At 37.0% G+C, this 21771-nt stretch overlaps 1 protein-coding gene across 3 annotated transcripts in view; it reads right to left on the reverse strand.

Moving 5' to 3' along the window:
- The window catches only part of MGAT4A (alpha-1,3-mannosyl-glycoprotein 4-beta-N-acetylglucosaminyltransferase A), a 114684-nt gene that overhangs the window by 17963 nt on the left and 74950 nt on the right, over positions 1-21771 (reverse strand). For all 3 annotated transcript variants that reach the window (XM_030827672.1, XM_030827669.1, XM_030827671.1), the window contains exons 6-10: positions 15731-15777; positions 13862-13975; positions 12937-13012; positions 3109-3223; positions 1615-1745 (exon numbers count right to left, since the gene is read on the reverse strand). In XM_030827672.1, coding sequence (XP_030683532.1) covers positions 1615-1745; positions 3109-3223; positions 12937-13012; positions 13862-13975; positions 15731-15777 — 483 coding nt within the window. The remainder of the gene's footprint in view (positions 1-1614; positions 1746-3108; positions 3224-12936; positions 13013-13861; positions 13976-15730; positions 15778-21771) is intronic.

Raw genomic sequence — 21771 nt, forward strand, 5'->3', positions numbered from 1 at the left:
AGGCTGATAACCCTTTGGGAGAATGTATAAATGATTCGAAGGGTTTCCTGGGCCACTGTCAAGGATGTGGTGACAGCGCCCTCGATGTTCTAGGGGAAGCAACTGAAGAATTACAGGCCACAGAAAAACATGGACTACAGAAGGGTGAAGGAATGGATGAAATCGTCCAAAAGTTCATGTACCCAAATTTATGGATGATTTGGAGGGTTTTTGTGGTTTTAATTTTCACTATAGATTTTTTCACCTCACAGGCTCATTTTAGAACCTAACCACATATTAAATAAAATTGCACAGGACGAATGAAATGCAAGTGTATTGTAGGAGGTTAAACATGACATTAACTTTTTCTGTGTCCTACAATAAAAATTTCTATAAGTCACAGTGAAAATACACGTAAGGACTGAGATCTCTAAAAAATGATTGGTTTAAAACAATTTATATGTTCAACTAATTGTCGGAAAACAGATACTCTGCCATTTTGCTAGATTCCATGATTTCCTCTAACTAAGAATGTGTCGGGTTTTTTTGTTTTTTTTTTTTTGTGTGTGGTTTCTTTTAAACAGAATGCAACGACAGCCTACAGACACCAGAAGGTAGTATCCTAAAACCTAGCAGGTATGAGGATCCAACTATTCTAGGGAGCAGAAGGTCATAAAGTCAAACTAATGCTTATTTGTTACAATGAATGGTAAGTCAACTCTATAATGACATGTTCTTATAGTAATACTTATCATTACACATCAAAATGGACATTTTTAAGAATTTGTACTTTTACATATTGTTTATGCTTACATCAAATAAATTAAAAGCTGTAGTTTTTTTTCAGAGACAATTCAAATTGGACAAGGAAAACATACCTAATTACTCTTTTTTTAAAAAATAATTTTTTTTTTTGTAGAGATGGGTCTTGATATATTGCCCAGTCTTGTCCTGAGCTTCTGGGCTCAAGTGATCCTCCAGTCTTGGGCTCCCACGGTGCTGGGATTACAGATGTGAGCCACTGCACCTGGCCTAATTACTCTTAACAATAAGATCTCTATGGTAATAACATGCTATCTGAATGATCAAAGCAAAAATTATTATTCACTTACTTGATTGCAACTATCATCCCAAAGGTAATCATATTATTATGAACACTGGCTTTTTGTGAGTAACACGCTGAAAGGTACTTTAACGTGTCATTGTTTTGGTATAAAATATTACGTCTATTTTATTCCTCATTTATAGATGTGTTAGGGTCTAATATTGTCCCCAGTATACATGGAAAAAGAGAGTGAACAGGAAATATGAAGAAAACAAACCGAAATGGCATCCCATGCAAGAACAGATATGACCAACATCTATACCCAATGTTAGTGAACCACCAGGGCTTACAAACACTAGAAATATTTATCAGCAATTCAAAGAATGTCCATCATCTTGTAATAGCTTCCTGCTTTACAGGACTTTCCACTGCTATCTAAAAGTTCTTCTAATATAGAAACTTTTTATCAGCTCAGGAAAGAAGTTTTATATCACCTACCTATTTAACTATTGATTTGCAAAATCTCTAAAAGTCACTTTCACGAAATACAGAAGAGAAACTCCCTCCACTCTGGTGAGGAATTAACTTACTGCATCTTTTTCAGGGTTGCAGACTTTCACCCAGAGAATATGGTCCAGGAGCCAATCAATGGGTTTCTCCTTGTAAAACATGAATATGAATTCTACAATCAGAGTAAGATCCGGTGCTTGAAACATTTTACCTGAAAAGATATTCCCAGTCAATAGCTGCAATGAAGAAACCAAGCACCAAAATGGCTTACATTCATGAAATCTTGCCCACGACATACACTGAAGCTTGTGCTTTCAACTATAAATCATCATAAACAATTTCCCCATTTGTATTATCAAAATTAAACAAAGTTGCTTTGGCTAAACTTTCTTTTGAGCTGTCACCTGGGTGTAAACAGATATAGTAAATTCCTGATGTTACTATAATAATCTATCGTATACCTACTGGCCCAAAGCATTCAAAAAGCAAGTCAGAGATCTTCCCTTTGTGTCTTACTAAGATTCTTCCCATTAAACATTGAGAGGTTTAGGTAAAAAATTTTATTCTAAATCAATAAATGCAAAAAACAAGGACTCCTAATTTTGTTTTCACTGAAGCATTTACAAGTAAAGATGGTTTTTGAGTCTTTTGAGTTAAATGATCAAGAAGGTCAAAGGTCCAGCCTCTAATGCTTAAAGTGTTAAAAAGTACCATAGGAGATGAAATGTTATCCTCTGAGTATTATTTGGACCCTGTAAATTTCCTTCAATGCTTCAAATTTAAACATATTCTTTTTTTTTTTTTAGATAGAGTCTCGCTCTCATCCCCAAGGCTGGAGTGCAGTGGTGCGGTCTCAGCTCACTACAACCTCCACCTCCCCCGTTCAAGCAATTCTCTTGCCTCAGCCTCCCAGGGAGCTAGGATTACAGGCGTCTGCCACCATGCCAGGCTAATTTTTGTATTTTTAGTAGAGACAGGGTTTCACCATGTTGGCCAGGCTGGTCTTGAACTCCTGAGTTCAGGTGATTCACCCGCCTTGGCCTCCCAAAGTGCCGGGATTACAGGCGTGAGCCACTGCGCCTGGCCAACTTTAAACATATTCTTAAGCTGGCTAATTTTGAAACATCAGCCAAAAACCATTTAGAAATGAGTGCCCCAACTAGTTAAGAGAAAAACGAATAAAAATTAATCACTGAATGAGGACTTCATGCATTGCATGAAAATACTAGGAATTCATATGAGAAAACTCTTTGTGGTACTCTTTTTAGAAGAATCACAATCTTATGTTAACAAAGGAGCTGGAAATGTCAGAGAAGAAAAAATCAAACATGCTCACCAGGACCATGGTTGGCATTGTGAAGAACGCTAGAGTAAATACAACAATCTTAGAAGCCTCCAAATTCTATTCTGGGTTGACTTTCATCATGTCATACAAAGAGGTTTACCTAACTTTTCTCTAAAACAACCCATTTCCATAGGAAAAAAGACAACTTTAGGACAAGTAAGTACTTGGTTTTAGATTCTGAGAGTCACAGTTATTTCTGAAAAGTAGGTAAGTGTGACGCTTTTCTTACCAATGAAGCCCAGCTGGGAAAACTCTAGAATCATCCATTCCTCAGAAGAAAGTTGAAGTGCAAAATTTTTTATGGTATTAAAATAATTTTGTTTGACAATAATATCATCTTCAAGCTAGAGAAAATTGAACAATCATATTAATACATCAAAAAAAGAAGGAAATGTATTGAGAGAAGGACATCATTATAGAAAAATACAAGCATACTTTTATCATGAAAATCAAGAAAACAATGGTAAAAACAATAAAAATATAAAGCTAGATATTATTAAAAGAAAGTGAAGAAAATAAAATGGAAGAAATACATTGCAAGTCAACTAAGCCACTCCTTTCTATGGGAAATAACAATGAGGAAAATGAGGACATCCTTTCCAAGTAAGACAGCTGGAATGATGCTGACATGTGAGTGGATGGGGCAGAGAGAGCACAAGATAAAGGTCTTATCACAGCAAAAGTTATGGGGAGGGAGGCGGAAAAAGAAAGAGAAGGATATCAGGATACATTCTATGGGGGAGAAAGCACAAAGAAAGTTTAAACTGCATTTAGTAGTCTTACTGTTAGTAGTGAAAATGGTATTGATATTGTGAAGCTATTTTAGGTATCCTATAGAATAAAAAATTATATTATTAGGATATTATTAAAAACCAAGACTTTCAATATAAAAGAAAATAAATACACGTAAAAATTTGAAAAGCTAAGTAAAAGCCCTGTAATTTTATTATAACCCTAAAATCTTACATCTTAATCCAGTTTGAATTGGAACTATCAATACAAACTTGTGATTTTTTTTCCTCTGTAAAATAAAATACATTTTTTCTTGCTGAAAGTCTCAGAAGCAAAAATAAGACAGTAGCAATGAGCACCTTTAAGCACCCAGATTGTGTTTCTATATACCACACAGCCTGAAGAGGAATAGAGCTCCTCAGAGAAATGATCGATTCCAGATCTGGGATAGGAAATGCGTAAGATGTGCCAATCATCAAAGAGACAATCACAATTACTGAGGCCAGGCACAGTGGCTCATGCCTGTAATCCCAGCACTTCGGGGGGCCCAAGCAGGTGGATGGCTTGAGTTGCCCAGGAGTTCAAGATGAGCCTAGGCAACAGAGCAAGACCTCATCTCTACAAAAAATTAAAAAATTAGCCGGGCATGGGGGTGGGTACCTGTAATCCTAGCTACTCGGGAGGCTGAGGCAGGAGGATCACTTGAGCCCCCAAAAAGATTGCTGGACTTACATAGAAAGGATACAAAAGCCAATCTGAAGGGGTTCCCACTGGATTATGATGTACCAATAAAAGCAGCAATAAGAATAATGATTGCAATGGACTGTGGCAAATCAAATGTATTTTAAATATCCATGACTTCATAATGATACATTGTTTTTAAGGGGATACATGTCCAGGTCTGTTACATGGATAGATTGCATAATGCTGGGGTTTGGGCTCCTACTGAACCTGCCACCCAAATAGTTAACATAGTACCCAATAGGTAACATGATGATACTTTAAAAACAGCCACCACTGTAGATTGCTAGGGCACCAACTTTAAAAATTAGTAAGAGAATGAAATCAAGCATTTACTCCAGCTTTTAAGAACTATTTTTCAAGGTAATCTAATAAAGGAAGAAAAATTCTTTATAGAAGAACTCAACATAGCATTTAGAACTAAGCTAAGAGCATTAGCAATTACAGAATTAGGAAAGCACCACTTGGAAACAGCTAACGAAACAATTGATCTAGGGAAAAATTATCAATGGATGCTGAAACCTTAAGTGGAACAGCTGCTGGAAAGCTAAATTTATAATGCAGCAATGAGGCGGGCATATGGAACCCACTGATTACTCTCAGCATCGCTGGAGGTGGGACTGCCTGATGTAATGTGCTTTCTTTTTTTATTTTTATTTTTTATTTTTGAGATGGAGTTTCCCTCTGTCACCCACACTGGAGTGCAGTGGTACAATCTCAGCTCACTGTAACCTCTGCCTCCTGGGTTCAAGTGATTCTCCTGCCTCAGCCTCCCCAAGTAGCTGAGACTACAGGCACACGCCACCACGCCTAGCTAATTTTTTTTGTATTTTTAGTAGAGATAAAGTTTCACCATGTTGGCCAGGCTGGTCTCGAACCCTTGACCTCAGGTGATCTGCCCGCCTCGGCCTCTCAAAGTGTTGGGATTACAGGTGTGAGCCACAGCGCCCGGCCCGTAACGCGCTTTCTTATACGCTACCATAAGAATTACTCAGCACCACCTGTGAAGTGCCTGTATCATCTATCAGTTTTCCAGAAGGCACCGTGTTCAACTCAGAGTTTTTTGCAATAAAGCACTTTATGAAACTGTATGATGCTGTCAGTGGAAACTCCATTCCAAGCCACAGCATCTCCCTTTCCCCTGAGGGGTATGTGTATGACAATCACAAAGTAACCCCTGACTCTACTGCCTTTTGGAAAGCATTCTTTAAGAGTCGTGGATGTGATACATTCCCAAACCATGCAACCTTGGAGTCATATCCCGAGGGGATCATTATGACATCTGGAAGAAATTCCTTTGCCACATCACCTCTCATCTTAGTCTTCAACAAAATGTCACAGGTAAAATCTATCCTGTATGAACATTTAAAACTACCATTAACTGAGAACTTTTTAGGCTAGTATGTTTTTCCCACTAATACTCTGTAGATGACAATGAGCTCACTGAGAGAATTCCACATAATAAGCATATGTGAAGACTTGAATATAAAGCAACTCCCTCTTTCCTGAGGCATAATTTTTGGGCAAATGTGATTATTTGAAGAATGTTCAGGCTGGGTGTGGTGGCTCACACCTGTAATCCCAGCACTTTGTGAGGCCGAGACGGGTGGATCACTTGAGGTCAGGAGTTTGAAACCAGCCTGGCCAACATGGTGAAACCCTGTCTCCACTAAAAATACAAAAAATTAGCCAGGCATGGTGGCAAGTGCCTGTAATCCCACCTACTTGGGAGGCTGAGGCAGGAGAATCACTTGAACCCGGGAGGCAGAGGTTGCAATGAGCTGAGATCACACCATTGCAGTCCAGCCTGGGCTAGAGGGAGACTATGTCTCGAACAAACAAACAAAAACAGCCTGGGCAACAAAGTGAGACCCTGTTTTTACAAAAAGTAAAAAAAAAAACTAGCCAGGCATGGTGGTGCATGCCTGTGGCCCCAGCCACACAGGAGGCTGAGATGGGAGGATCACATGACCCAGGTCAAGGCTGCAGCGAGCTGTGAACTGTGTTTGCACCACTGCACTCCAGCCTGGGCAACAGAGGAAGATCCTGTCTCCAAAAAAAAAAAAAAATGCTCATTGACGCCAGTGGCTCAAACCTGTAACCCCTGGTCTTTGGAAGGCAGAGGCAGCAAGATCATTTGAGGCCAGGAGTTCAAGACCAGCCTAGGCAACATAGCAATACTCCCATCTCTACCAAAAAGAAATACAAAAATTAGCCCAGTATGGTGGTGCATGCCTGTAGTCCCAGCTTCCTGGGAGGCTAAAACAGGAGGATCACTTGAGCCCAGGTGTTTGAGGCTGCCATGAGCTATGACTGTGCCACTGCGCCCCAGCCTGTGTGACAGTCAGACTCTGTCTCTGAAAATCAAAAGAATGTTCACTGAATTTGACTTTGAAAGAGCTGAACAATTAGAAACAATCTAAATGACCAACAAGAAGGTTGATTATGATATCTGAATAACAGGACTTCAAGAAGGGATTAAAAATCACACCAATCTATATTTACTGGCATATCAAGGCACGTATCAACAATATGTTAAGTGACAGCAAAAAAGGTTATCAGACAGTACATACAGCATGATCCTCTACTGTAAAAGAGGGCTGTGTGAGAGTGACATCAGCAAGACAGAAACAGGAAACCCAGACACACAAGACACATTCCCCACACAAGATACAGATTTAAAATCTGAGCATTTGACAGCCAGAGGCCCTCTCTTGGGCACAGACCACAGTGAGGAAACACTCAATTCCAGACTTCTCCCTGAGGAAAGAAAGAAGTTGGTATATACCCAGTGTTTTTGACTTTTTCAAGTGCAGCCAGAGGGAATGATTTCTGTCTCATCTAAATCATAGTGTCAGGAACAGGGCATCAGGTTGAGAGCTAAGAACAAAGGCCATCAATTGGCACCAGAGGCTGCAGTACCAGAGAGAGAAACTAGGTGGAGCTCCAGTACTGCAGCTTACTACAATACCAACAAGGCCACAGTGCTGCAAAGCTCCTGAGTAGAAACCAGTCAACTTCAATTAGGAGATTACACCCACAAGCAGAGGGGACATGGCCCCAGAAAAGGCTCAAAGGGCTCCAGAGTCTTTAACTAGGCTGACTGAAGAAAATCCTTCCACTACAAAACCAAACTGGAAAGACTGGGAGAGGTGGCTGATTTTTCAAATGCCAAGATCCCAACAACAAAAAACAAGATACACAAATAAACAAAAATATGGTATATCCAAAGGAACAAGTTAAAACTCCGGAAACCAACCCCAAAGAAATGAAGACATATGAATTGCCCAGTAATTCAAAATAACTCTTATAAGATTGCTCAGTAAATTAAAAGAGAGCAGAGATAGACAACTAAATGAAATCCGGAATATGATGCATGAACAAAATGAGAATATCAACAGAGATAGAAACTATAAAGAGCCAAACAGAAATTCTGAAACTGAAGAATACAAAACCTGAATTGAAAATTTCACTAGAAGGACTAAACAGCAGACCTGAGCAGGCAGAAGAAAGAATCAGTGAACTTAAGGATGGGACTTTTGAAATTACTGAGGCACAGGAGCAAAAAGAAAAAAGAATAAAAGACAAATAATGATACCCTAAGGGACCTATGGACAGCACAAAGTGAAACAACATACACATTATGAGAGTTGTACAAGGAGAAGAGAGCCTATTTGAACTTCCCAAATATAAGGATAGAAATGGACATACAAATTCAAAAAGTTCAAAGAACCCCAACTACAATAAATTGATCTACACCAAGAAGTATCATAATGAAGTTGTCAAAAGTCACAAAGAAAGAATCTTGAAAGCCATAAGAGGAAAGTGACCCAACAAATACAAGATAACATCTATTAGATTATCAGCAGATTTCCCAGCAGAAACTTTATAGGCTAGAAGAGAGTGGAATGATATGTTCAAAGTGCTAAAACATACTAAACAAAAACCAGCCAGCCGAGAATATTATATCTGACAAAACTGTAATTCAAAAGTAAAGAAGGCCAGGTGCGGTGGCTCACACCTGTAATCCCAGCACTTTAGGAGGCCAAGGCAGGTGGATCACCTGAGGTCAGGAGCTCGAGACTGGCCTGAACAACACAGTGAAACCCCGTCTCTACTAAAAATACAAAAACTAGCTGGGTGTGGTGGTGGGCGCCTGTAACCCCAGCTACTCAGGAGGCTGAGGCAGAATGGCGTGAACCTGGAAGGTGGAGCTTGCAGTGAGCCGAGATCGAGCCACTGCACTTCAGCCTGGGCGACAAAGGAAGACTCCGTCTCAAAAAACAAAAACAAAAACAAACAAACAAAAAAAGAATGTTCAGGCTGGGCGCAGCAAGGTGGGGGTTGCAGTGAGCTGGGATCGTGCCACTGCACTCCAGCCTGGGGAACAGAGCAAGACCCCACCTCAAAAAAAAAAAAAAAAAAAAAAAAAGAAAGAAAGAAAGAAATTAAGACTTTCCCAGATAAACAAAAGCTGAGTGAGTTCATCACCACTAGACCTGCCCTACTGCTGAAGGAACATTTTCAAGTTGAAGTGAAAGGTCAATAAGCAGTAATAAAGCACCATATAAAAACATAAAACTCCCTGGTAAAGGTAAATATACAGATTAAATATAGATGTAGTAAGGTAATGCAGATGCATGAATCACTTTAAAATCTGGTACCCCTTTCAAATCTTTTAATCACATTAAAATCACTTCTTAAAGACCAAAAGCACAAACAATAATTATAAATCTAAGTTAATGTATATGCAATATAAAAAGAGGTCACTGGTGTCATTGGTAAAATAGAGTGCAGGGGAGACAGAGATGTAAAAGAGTAGAGATTTTATTTGTCATTGAAGTAATCAGCTTTAAAAAGATTGTTATAACTTTAAGTCAAACATCCCAATTAAAAGACACAGTTAGGCCAAATGGAAATTTTTAATGAGATCCATTAGTATACTATCTACAAGAAACTTACTTTACATCAAAAGACACACATAGGTTAAAAGTGAAAGAATGAAAAAAGATAATTCATGCAATCCAGAACCGAAAGAAAACAAGGGTGGCCATACTTAGACAAAATAAGACTTTAAGACAAAAACTGTCAAAAGAGACAAAGAAGGACATTATACAACAATAAAAGGGTCAGTCAAATCTCTGAAAAGACATAACAATTCTAAATAAAAATGCACCTAATAATAGAGGTCTCAGATATATGAAGTCAACACTGACAGAATTGAAAGAAGAAACAAATACCAACACAATAATAGTAGGGGGTTTCAATATTCTACTTTCAGTTATGGATAGATCAGACAGAAGATCAATAAGGAAACATCAGACTTAAACAACACTATAATCAAACGGACCCAACAGACATAAAGAACACTGATCCCAACAACAGCAGAATACACATTCTTCTCAAGAGCATATGGAACATTCTCCAAGACAGACCACATGTTAGGCCCCATAATGTCTCAACAATTTTTTTTTTTTTTTTTTTTGAGACGGAGTCTCGCTCTGTCGCCCAGGCTGGAGTGCAGTGGCGCATCTCGGCTCACTGCAAGCTCCACCTCCCGGGTTCACGCCATTCTCCTGCCTCAGCCTCTCTGAGTAGCTGGGACTACAGGCGCCCGCCACCACGCCCAGCTAATTTTTTGTATTTTTAGTAGAGACGGAGTTTCACCAAGTTAGCCAGGATGATCTCGATCTCCTGACCTTGTGGTCCGCCCACCTCAGCCTCCCAAAGTGATGGGATTACAGGCGTGAGCCACCATGCCCAGCCAACAATTTTTTTTTTTAAGACAGGTTTTCACTCTGTCACCCAGGCTGGAGAGCAGTGGCACAAGGCTCACCGTAGCTTCGATCTCCTGGGCTCAACTGATACTCCCACCTCAGACTTCTGAGTAGGTGGGACTACAGGTATGCATCACCATGCCCAGTGAATTTTTTGTATTTTTAGTAAAGACAGGATTTCGTCATGTTGCCCAGACTGGTCTTGAACTCTTGAACTCCTGAACTCAAGTGACCTGCCCACCTCAGCCTCCCAAAGTGTTGGGATTACAGGTGTGAGCCGGTGCCGCCTGCCAACAAATTTAAGAAGACTAAAACTATGCAATGTATCTTCTCTGACTACAACAAAATGAAACTAGAAGTCAATAGCAGAAAAGTAAACCCAGAAAATACACAAATGTGTGGAAATTAAAGAACTCGCCCCTAAACAACCAACGAGTCAAAGAAGAAATCACAAGGGATTTAGAAAAAAATCCAGAAACAAATGAAAACAAGAAAAAAAAACCAAAATGTATGATATACAGCAAAAGCCATACAAAGAGGGAAGTTTATACCAGTAAACATTTACATAAAAAAAGAAGAAAGATCTAAAAATCAGCAACCTAACTTCATACCTCAAGGAAATTGAAAAAAAGAAACAAACTAAACCCAAAATTAGCGGAAGGGAGAAAAAAAATAAAGATTAGATCAGATAAATAAATAGAAAAAAATAAATAGAAAAAAAAGCAGAAAAAAACCCAAAGAAACCTAGAGTTGGTTTTTGAAAAGATCAATAAAATTAATAAACCCTTAGCTAGATTAGCTAAGAAAAAAAGAAAGAAGATTCAAATAACTAAAAGTAGAAATGAAAGAGGGAACATAACAACTGATATCACAGAAATAGAAGAATTACAAGAGACTACTAGGAACAATTATGTGCCAACAAATTGGATAATCTACAAGAAATGGATAAACCTCTAAAAACATACAACTTTCCATGGATGAATCATGGAGAAATAAAAACTTTGAACACACTTATAAGAACTCAGGGGATTAAAGCAGTAATAAAAAATCTCTCAGCAAAGAAAAGCCCAGGACCAGAGAACTTCATTGGAGAATTCTGCTGAACACTTAAAGAAGAATTAACATCCGTCCTCCTCATACAGCTATCTTCCAAAGAACTGAAACAGAGGGAACACTTTTCAAACACATTCTAGGAGGCCTGCATTTCTCTGACACCAAAGCCAGACAAAGACACAAGAAAACTACAGACCAATATCCTTGATGCAAAAATCCTCAACAGAACACTAGCAAATGGAATTAAACTGCACATTATAAAAATTATATATACCATAACCAAGTGGGATTTATACCTGCAATACAGGGATCGTTCAACACACAAAAATCAATCAGTGTAACATATTCTACATTAACAAAATGGAAGAAAAACACACATGATCATCTCAATTGGTATGGAAAAGCATCTGACAAAATTCAAGACATTTTCTTGATTAAAAAAAATGTGACAAACTAGAAATAGAAAAAAACTTATTTAACAAAATAAAGGTAATATATGAAAAGCCCATCGGTAATATCACACTTGGCAGCAAACAAATGAAAGCTTTCCCTCTAAGATTAGAAGCAGGGCAAGGAATCCCACTTTCACCACTACTAGTCAACATAGTGCTGGAAATCCTAACTAGAGCGATTAAGCAAAAAAAAGGTAAAAGGTACCAAACTGGAAAAGAAGAAGTAAAATTATCACTATTTGCAGATGAAATGATCTTATATGTAGAAAAACCTAAAGAATCCACCAAAAACTACAACTAATAAATGATTTCAGCAAAGTTTCAGGATCCAAAATCAACACACAAAAACAGTTGTATTTTTATATACTACAATGACCAATCCAAAAAAAAAAAAAATCAAGAAAACAATCCCATTTACTATAGTATCAAAAAAGATAAAATACTTAGGAATAAACCTAAATGTGGAGGTGCGAAATTTTTCTACAAAACATTTCTAAAAGAAATCAAAGAAGATACAAATAAATGGAAAGACATCCTGGGCTCATGTATTGGAAGACTTAATAATATTAAAATGTCCACACTACCTAAAGTGATCTATAGATTCAATACAATCCCTACCAAAATCCCCAAGGCATTTTTTACAGAAATAGAAAAAAATCCTCCTAAAATTTACATGGAGTCTCAAGTGACCCTAAACAGCCAAAACAGTCTTAAAAAAGAGAACACAGTTGGAGGCCTCATGCTTCCTAATTTTAAAACATGCCACATGTCAGGCACAGCAGCTCATGTCTGTAATCCCATGACATATTGTGTTCTTGGTAAAAATTGGACTGTTGTGCTGCTAAAAAAAAAAATTGGACTGTTAAATGTCAATTTTATTATCTTCAAAATAGTGGTAACAGTATTGTGGCCTACAAAAAAAATTATTTCATTGTAAGACCACTAAAGAAAAATTGTAAGAAAATTCCTCTTTAAAATCTGCCAAATAATGACATCTTAGTTCTTCTTGACAGTGGAGAGAGGGAAGAGGGGAGAGAAGATGGGGGGATGGGAGGATAAGAGGAAAAAGATAAGTGAGTTGCAGGTCCCCCGCTAGGTGGAGGGCTGGCTTCCCTACTCAGTGGAGAAACATCAGAGCCCACACGCTCAGTTACCATGGAGACCCCTCTGCTCTGAGAGTTAGGATTTGTCAGATGTCAGAGGGTTTGCACTTTCAAAACTTCCTGTTTTAATGAAAACATACCCTTGATAACACTTTTTCTTTACAAGTGTGAAAAACATTAAAGGAAAAACCACAATTACCTGAATGTAATATATGCCCTTTTCTTGAGCATACATCATTAGAAAACAGTAATCTAGGTTTTGCTTTGTTCTCCATCTGAAATAAACATTTTCAAAAAGTTAGGAATCAGACTCAAATTTAGTAAAATAAGATTAAATGTATAAACCTCAAGTGACTATATAACATGTCATCTATGTATATGTACACACACACACACACACACACACACACTCTCTCACTTAGGACAAAGAGTCAAAGAAAATTCACTTTCCTCTAATGAAGACTTTATCAAAATGTATTCCCAAGAACACTAATCCTCAAGCTGTCCTGAGGAAAAAAATGAGTCTAATATCAAGTAAGTATGTATACATGTTCCCCTTCTAGAAACATATTAATTCATAAGAAGCACGAAAATATCCAGCAGTAAAGACATTTATTGGAAAAAAAAGTCTTAATACATATTTTTCCAAACTTCCTTGAACACGGACCCTTTTTTCAGTAATATCTTAATGTTTCATCAAACGAGTGCTTCAAAAATTACACTTTTAGGGTCCCTGCTCTGGTGCGTAGGACTGTTTGCAAGCAGATCAAAGTTCGTAAATATGTATTGAATGCTTTAAAAAATTTGTATTTAAATTTACAGTATTAAACCCTGTCAGTGAATTCCTAGTAGCCTACAGAAACACTCTTGATCAAAGTTAAATAAGAGAAGTGGCTCTAAAAGCTAGTTTAAGAAAACAGAGTAAAATAAAAGCTGATATTAAGTTTTTACATATTCTAAGAAAACTCTACATTATTTCCAAGCTGTCCTGGACTTAATGAGACTTACCTAGAAGATTTTACCAAATTCAACTCTAAAATGTTTTCAGCTTCGATAAATAAAAACTACATGTATTAAATATTTACACTCACAAGTGTGGAGGACTTTAAACAGCACATGCTCACCTTACTCTTTCTTTGGAGTCTCCAAATGTCTCCTTTAGGTTTGTCAAGTCAGGATAATAGCTTTCAGGGGGTGATATGACTTCCACCAAGCCAGAACTGATTTCTTTAGAAAATCTATTATGAGAAAGGTTAGCTGAGTTACTTAAGTTCTGTGGGATTTTATTTATCTTAAAGCTCAATACACTGTGTTTAACATAAAACACATCAGTAATCATTTGTAGCAAGGTATAATGTTATGGCCGCAAGGTGTTAAAAGGAGCAGCTCATCACTGATTTCATTTACAGAAAATACAGTTTTTTCCAATAGCAAAAGTTTTTTTTAAAGTAATGCTTTAAAAAGTATAAAATACTGCTCTTATTAAAGTAGCATAGAAATCCTAAGCCAACTGCAGGCATTAACGTTCCTAAAATGTATCTGAATTTAAAAAAAAAAATCAAGGTCTCACAGAAAATAGAAAATTGAAGAAAAACAAATAAGTATATATGTGTCTTTAAATACATATATTTTTGCAAAAACCAAAGCTCTTACATCTTCAAGAAGCTTCGGTTGTGGGTTACAAACCACATGTCATTCTCAACCAGCGTTTCTCAACTGGGAGTGATTCTGTCCCTCTGGAGGACATTTAGCAATGTCTGAAGACGTTCTGGTTGCCACAACTGTCATCAGTACTACTGACGCCTAGTGGGTAGACATTAGGGATCCTGCCCCACATTCTACAATGCATACGGCAGCCCCCACAACAAAAAATTATCTGGCCCAAAATGTCCATTGGGCTGAGGTTAAGAACCCTTTCTAAAGTTTTTTAATTAGTCTGTACTGACTGAATTGTAATTTCTTTTGCATTTGTATTCTCCTTTGATTCATTTTTGCAAATCTCCACAAAATGCTAGTGCAACTGCCTGCCTTTGCACCAATGTTCTTAGTGTTTAACTGTACTTTTTGTCTGAACTTGGTTTTCTACACACTGAGGAAGATGTAAACAGAATCCTTGCATAAGCCCACAGACTTGTCCCTGAGGTCAGTGGGAAAGGGGACCAATCATTATTGCCCTGTTCCTTTACTTAAGAAGTCTATGCCAAATTGTGTTTCTATAAGGACTTCCAAGAAACTCAGCACTTCAGAAAAATCACATAAATAACAATTTAATCCTGAACTATAATGTTTTTAAATATTCAGTTTTAACATTTTGATAGACAAGGAGCCACATTATTTTAAATGTAGGGTTAGCAAATGATTGTTGCTTCTTTTTTGTCTTTTCTTTTTAAGTAGAAGCTATGTCTTTTAGGGACAAAAAACAGATACAATTTAATGAAGAAATTCATAGCAAGACTAATTTTATTACACTATTGAAACTATTAAGGCAATATTATAAAAAATAATATCTGAAACTTACTAAGCTTTCCTTCTGTTACCTACCATGTGCCTTGCTCATAGTAAACTGCTACTCAGTCTTTGCAGAATAGAACATATTAAGACATAGTTTAAAGTTGAGGTCTGAAATTACTATGTTAAATATCTACCCTGAGAGCAGAAAGATTTTGCCTGGTAAATACAGTGTGAAAGATTTAATCTCATATGACTCTCTCTGTATTCACTGTCTTCAAGATTAAAGACTGTTATTTAATAGTGTTACATACATAGGACATTCAAGTCTTTTCTATAATGAAATACACCAGTTTATCCCATCACATAACTGGATATATATGCACCTACTTTATGACGATATAAAATACCAATCAGAGGTGATCTAATAAACAATGAACTCCACAGAGAAATGAACTATCAAGGAAGGCATTTTCTTTTAGCAAGAAACCCAAGAGATAACAGTAACCAAAATATTTTTATGTTTATAATTAAGAAGAACTTACTCTTTCTCCAGGTTGGCTACAACACCATGTACATAATCAATATCTGTCTGGGAAAGAAAAAAAATGTATCTATATTCAAGTTTTTATATTTTTATAACTATTAATATTGAACTCAAAATGAAATGAATGATAAAAACATTCATTAAAACCATACATTAAATTTTTAGACAATTTATTAAATTTGCATTTCTGTATTGTTCTATTGTACTACTGAATGTCATTGAGCACTTGCTAATAAGCAGATATTGAAGTTATTATTTTTAATTGTCTGTGTTGCATTCACTAGGAAAACTGAACACAAAAACTACTTCTACTTCTATCAAAACATCCAAACTATAGTGAATAGCATTAGTGACAGATGCTGCACGATATGAAGAAAGATTTTTCTACTTGGAATCATAAAACCTAGGTTCAAGGTTTGCCTCTGTAGCTACTGAACTGTATACTCTAAAGTAAGTCATTTCTCTGAGTTTCAATTTCCTATTCTATGAAAAAAAGGAAATACCTTAGAGATTATGAGATTAAATGATAAAACTATGTAATAAAAAACTGCTATTACACCATGTTAATATTATTACACTGACACTGAGAACTGAATCAAGAGCACTTCAATCAGTTAGAAATAAACATTTATCAGATCTGCGTATTTTTAAATTATGAACAAGTCAAAATTCTAATACTTCTTATTAATTTTACTTTATTTTCGTTATTGATTTAGTGAATCACATATTCACATTTCACAAACATTTACTGAATGCCTACTCTAGGCCAGGCTGGAACCACTGCAGTGAACAAGTCTAAGCATGGCAGGCATGTTTTAAACAGACATTTTCAACCAAGTTCAGACCTAACCCAGCCTGGAGGGTAGAAGCATCAGAAGAGGCTGCCTGGAAGAGGTGACGTTCAACAGTAAGAATTGACTTGTTCCAGGGCTCTGGCTCCCAGGGGTCTAACAGAGATAAACACCATTAGCTTTTTTCCTCTAAGAGGTAAACTGAGTCTGTCTCTGATGCTATGTCAAAGACCGTGGAATTGGGCCAAAGTGAAACCAATTTCTAGGATAGCTGTAAGGACTGATTAACAGGGTGGAGCACAGGTGATGGGCACATGTAAATAATTATGAGCATTATTTCTCCAGTGTGTGTCCAGACATCATCCTCCTCCTAACTCCAGATCCTTGCCCCTTCAAGGACCCCAGGAAGCCCAAGGGACAACCAGGCCAGGGACATTGCAGGGTGGGTTGCAGGGCCATGGCCACATTTTTGAGCCAGCCAGAGCCCTACTGATATGGTTTGGCTGTGTCCCCACCCAAGTCCCATCTTGAATTGTAGCTCCCATCATTCCCATGTGTTCAGGGAGGGACCCTGTGGAGATAACTGAATCATGGGGGCGGTTTCCCCCATACTGTTCTTGTGATAGTGAATAAGGCTTACAAGATCTGATGGTTTTACAAGGGGTTTCCCCTTTCACTTGATTCTCATTTTCTCTCTTGTCTGTTGCCATGTAAGACATGCCTTTCGCCTTCTGCCATGATTGTGAGGCCCTCCCAGCCATGTGGAACTGTGAGTCCATTTTTCTTTATAAATTACCCAGTCTTGGGTTTGTCTTTATCAGCAGCATGAAAATGGACTAATACACCTACCTATCAATTTTAAATACAGCGATAACACCAAAAATTATTTTAATTTCTGTAATTGAAAGTAATTCTAATTTTTGTTGTTAAGTCTAACAACTCGTGTAAGATAGTTTCATGAGATCAAATCCTTCAAAGTCTTAACAAACTACGGAGACACAATTGGAATATAGCTCAAAACTCTCTGTACTTCCTCTATAGAAGCCCAAACATTAGTGATTTCTTTTTAAATAAGTTATCATTCACAAATTTGACCAATGAGTATTTAACCACTCATCAATCTACAATTTTGGAGAATATGAACAAGTATGGTTTTTATGAACTTTACTGTGTTTAACAACCTGAAATTCAATTTGATAAGCATTTAATGACAGACAGTGATTTGTCCACCTAAGGAAACAGGAATACAAAGGTGAATAAGACCAGTTCCAGGTCCCTGGCTGTCCAAAACGGGAACCAAGAAGAATAAGCTTACGTGAACACAGATTTGTTATGTAATGTGTAATCAAATTTATAAAACAAAGTAATCCACGTGTACTACTACACAAAATCCTATGTTGCCTTCTAGTTCATGTACCTAGTAAAAGATTCACTTAAACAACTGTAATTTGTGTCACTTTACACAAATTACAAATTTAACAGTTCTAGGAGAGAAGAAAAACAAATGCCAATCCTTCTCAAAACTATTTCAAAAATGTGGAAGAGGAGGGAGTGCTTCCAAACTCTTCTTAATGAGGCCAATGCCGCTCCGACACCAAAGCCATACAAGGCCATTACAAGAAAAGAAAATTACAGGCCAATATTTGTGATGAACATACATGCAAAAATCCTCAACAAAATATTAGCATTCAACTACATATTAAAAGGATCACTCACCATGATCAAGTGGGACTTATCCCTAGGATCCAAGAATGGTCCAACATACGCAAATCAATGAATGTGATAACTCACATTACAAAATAAAGGACAGAAACCATACAATCATCTCATTAGATGCAGAAAATGCACTGGACAAAATTCAACATGCTTTCATGATGAAAAAGTTCTCACCAACTCAGGTACAGAAGGAATGCACCTCAACACAAGAAAGCCATATACATGAGAGACCAACAGCTAATGTTACACTGTGTGGTGAAAAATTAAAGCTTTTCCTTGAATATCTGGAAAAAGACAGGGAAGCACACTCTCACAACTTCTATTCAACATAATACTACAAGTCCCTGACACAGTAATTAGCCAAGAGAAAGAAATAAAAGGTATCTAAATAGAAAAGGAAGAAGTGAAATTGTCACTGTTTGCTGATGACATGATCTTATCATACAGAAAACCCTAATGATTCCACTAAAAAACTGTTAGAAGTAATAAATACAGTAAAGTTGTGGATACAAAATCAATATACAAACATCGGTAGCATTTCTATATACTAACAATGAACTATCTGAAAAAGAAATCAAGAGAACGATCCCATTTACAATAGCTACCAAAAAAATACTTATGAAAAAATTTAACCAAGGAAGTGAAAGAACTAGACACCAAAAATTATAAAATATTGATGAAATAATCTGAAGAACACATTTACAAATAAATAGATATCTTTGTTCACGGATTGGAAGAATGAATATCATTTAAATGTCCTTATTACCCAAAGTGATCTACAGATTCAATGTAATCCCTATCAAAAAATTTAATGACATTTTTCTCAGAAATGGGAAAAAATCCTAAAATTCATATATAACCACACACACACACACACACACACACACACACACACACACCAAATAGCCAAAGTAATCATGAGGAAAAACAATAAAGCTGGAGGCAACACACTTTATTATTTCAAACTATACTATGAAGCTGTAATAATGTAAACAGTATGGTATTGATTTTTAAAAAGCAGACACACTGGCCAATGGAACAGAATACAGAGCCTAGAAATGAACTCATGTATGTATGGTCAATTGATTTTCAACAAAGGTGCCAAGAACACTCAATGAAAAAAGTTTCTTTAGTAAATGGTGCTGAGAAAACTGGATATCCACATACAGATGAATGAAAGTGGACCTTCGCCTCACACCAAATATACAAATCAACTCAAAATGGATTGAAAACAAAAGAAGACTCTAAAACGGCAGAAGAAAACGTAAGAGAAAAACTACACGACATTGGCCTGGGCAATGGTGTTTTGGATATGACCCCAAAAGCTCAGGCAACAAGAACAAAAATAGACAAATAGGATCACATCTAACTAAAACTCTTCTACATGGCAAAGGAAATAATTAACAGCATGCCTGACAACCTATGGGTTAGGAGAAAATATTTGCATGCTGCACATCTGATAAACAGTTAATATCCAAAATATATAAGGGACTCAAACAGCTCAAGAGTAAGAAAAAACACTGAAAAAATAGGCAAGGGACCTGAACAGACATTTCCCAAAAGGTGACATACAAATGGCCAACAGATATATGAAAAATATTCAACACTGCTAATCATTAGGGAAATGCAAATTAAAACCACAATCAGATATCATCACATCTGTCAGGATGGCTGTCAAAAAGACAAAAGATAACAAGTATTAGGAAGAGTGTGGAGAAAAGAAACGGATGGATATACACACTGTATCCATACTGGATACATACATGGATCCACTGTATCCATATTATCAAGCTCTGAGTATAGGTTGGTAAATAAAGAAGATCTCTGCTTGTAGAACTTAAAACTGGCGAGAGAAGCAGTTCATAAGCAAACAAACAAAAATATGTACACATATGTATGCATATATATAACTGAATATTGTGTTATAAAAATAGAATGCAATAATAGAAGAAAAACAGAGATGACCTACTTAAACATTACATTCAGAGAAAATCTCTCTGAAGATTTGACATTTAAGCCTAAATTTGATACATATTTCTATTCAAATGCACAAAACTAAAACTAAACAGAAAACATTTAAAGGGCTATTTTAAGTTCATTAATTGGAGCTTTGTCCTTAATAGTATGTTGATGCTATAGCAATGGTTCTCATTTTTTATTAGAACCCATTTAGTTAAAAACATGTTCACAATTTACCCATCCCTGATCACCCCCATGAACAGTCTCCCAGTCCAAGCCTCACCTCGATTATGGCAACAGCTTTCTAAGTAGTCTCCTTTCTTTTTGCCCTTACCAAAGCAGACAGCAGGATCCTTTTTAAAAAGGCAAGTCATATTATTCTTGCCAAAAATGCATAGCCAAAATATAATCATGAGAAAATATCAGATAAATCCAAACTGAGACATTTTACAAAATAACTGACCAGTGCCAGTGCTCATCAAAAGTGCCAAGTTCATGAAAGACACAAACATGGACAGGAGGAAGCTAAAGCATGAGAACCGCTAACTGCAACGTGGTGTTCCGTGGTGCATGCTGGAACAGAAAGGTGAACCCAGGTGGAAAAACAGGAAACTCAAATAAAGTCTATAGTTTGGCTGAGTATTATATCAGTATTAATTTCCTGGTTTTGATAACTATAATATGGCTACATAAGTTGTTAACATCAGAGCAAACTGAGTGAATGAGATACCCTCTATAATTTTTGCAACTTTCTGTAAATCTAAAATTATTTCAGAACAAAAAGTCTTTTAAAATACTTTTTTCAAAAAAGGGTTAGTTAAGTGTCTTCTCTATTAAAAACTCTCAAATGACTTTCCATCTAAATTGGGGTCAGGTTTGGCAAAACAGATCCACTGCCTGTTATCCTCGAGTAAAACGTTATTGAAACACAACCCCATTCGTTCATGTATTGTTTATGGCTGTTTTCAGGCTAAAATGGCAGAGCTGAACAGTTCCAACAGAGACTGTATGACTCCCAAAGCCTAAAATATTTATTATTGGTCCTTTAAAAAAAGTTTGCCAGCCCTGGTGACTTAGAGTAAAAGCCAAGTTCTAGCAATGGCCTGTAGCATTCTATGTGATCGCGCCCACTCCACCCTTCTCCGACTGCCTCCTGCTACTGAGTCTCCCACCTTCTCTATTCAAGCCATACAGGCCTCTCCTTGCTGCTTGGCAAATTTGCCAAGCAATGCTCTTACCACAGGGCCTTTGCACATACAGTTCCTCTGCCTGGATTGTCCAACTCTTACATCCCTCAGGCTTTTGCCCAAATGTCCTGCCCACCCTCCCTGGGCAACCCAAAGCCTCTTTTCTTATTTACTGATTTATCCTCTACAGCACTCATTATCACCTAACATCCACCTAACATATTACATATTTTGGGGTTTTCTTTCTTGTCCTTCTCGATAAGTTTCAGTGGGCAGAGGCTTGTAAAAATATGTTTTGAATTACAAGCAAATTATTTGCTTGTAAATATTTATTGACTTACAAGCAAACTTTATGGAATATTATTCATACACACACACACATACAA

This window comes from Nomascus leucogenys, chromosome 14 (assembly GCF_006542625.1).
Source record: "Nomascus leucogenys isolate Asia chromosome 14, Asia_NLE_v1, whole genome shotgun sequence".
NCBI lineage: Eukaryota > Metazoa > Chordata > Mammalia > Primates > Hylobatidae > Nomascus > Nomascus leucogenys.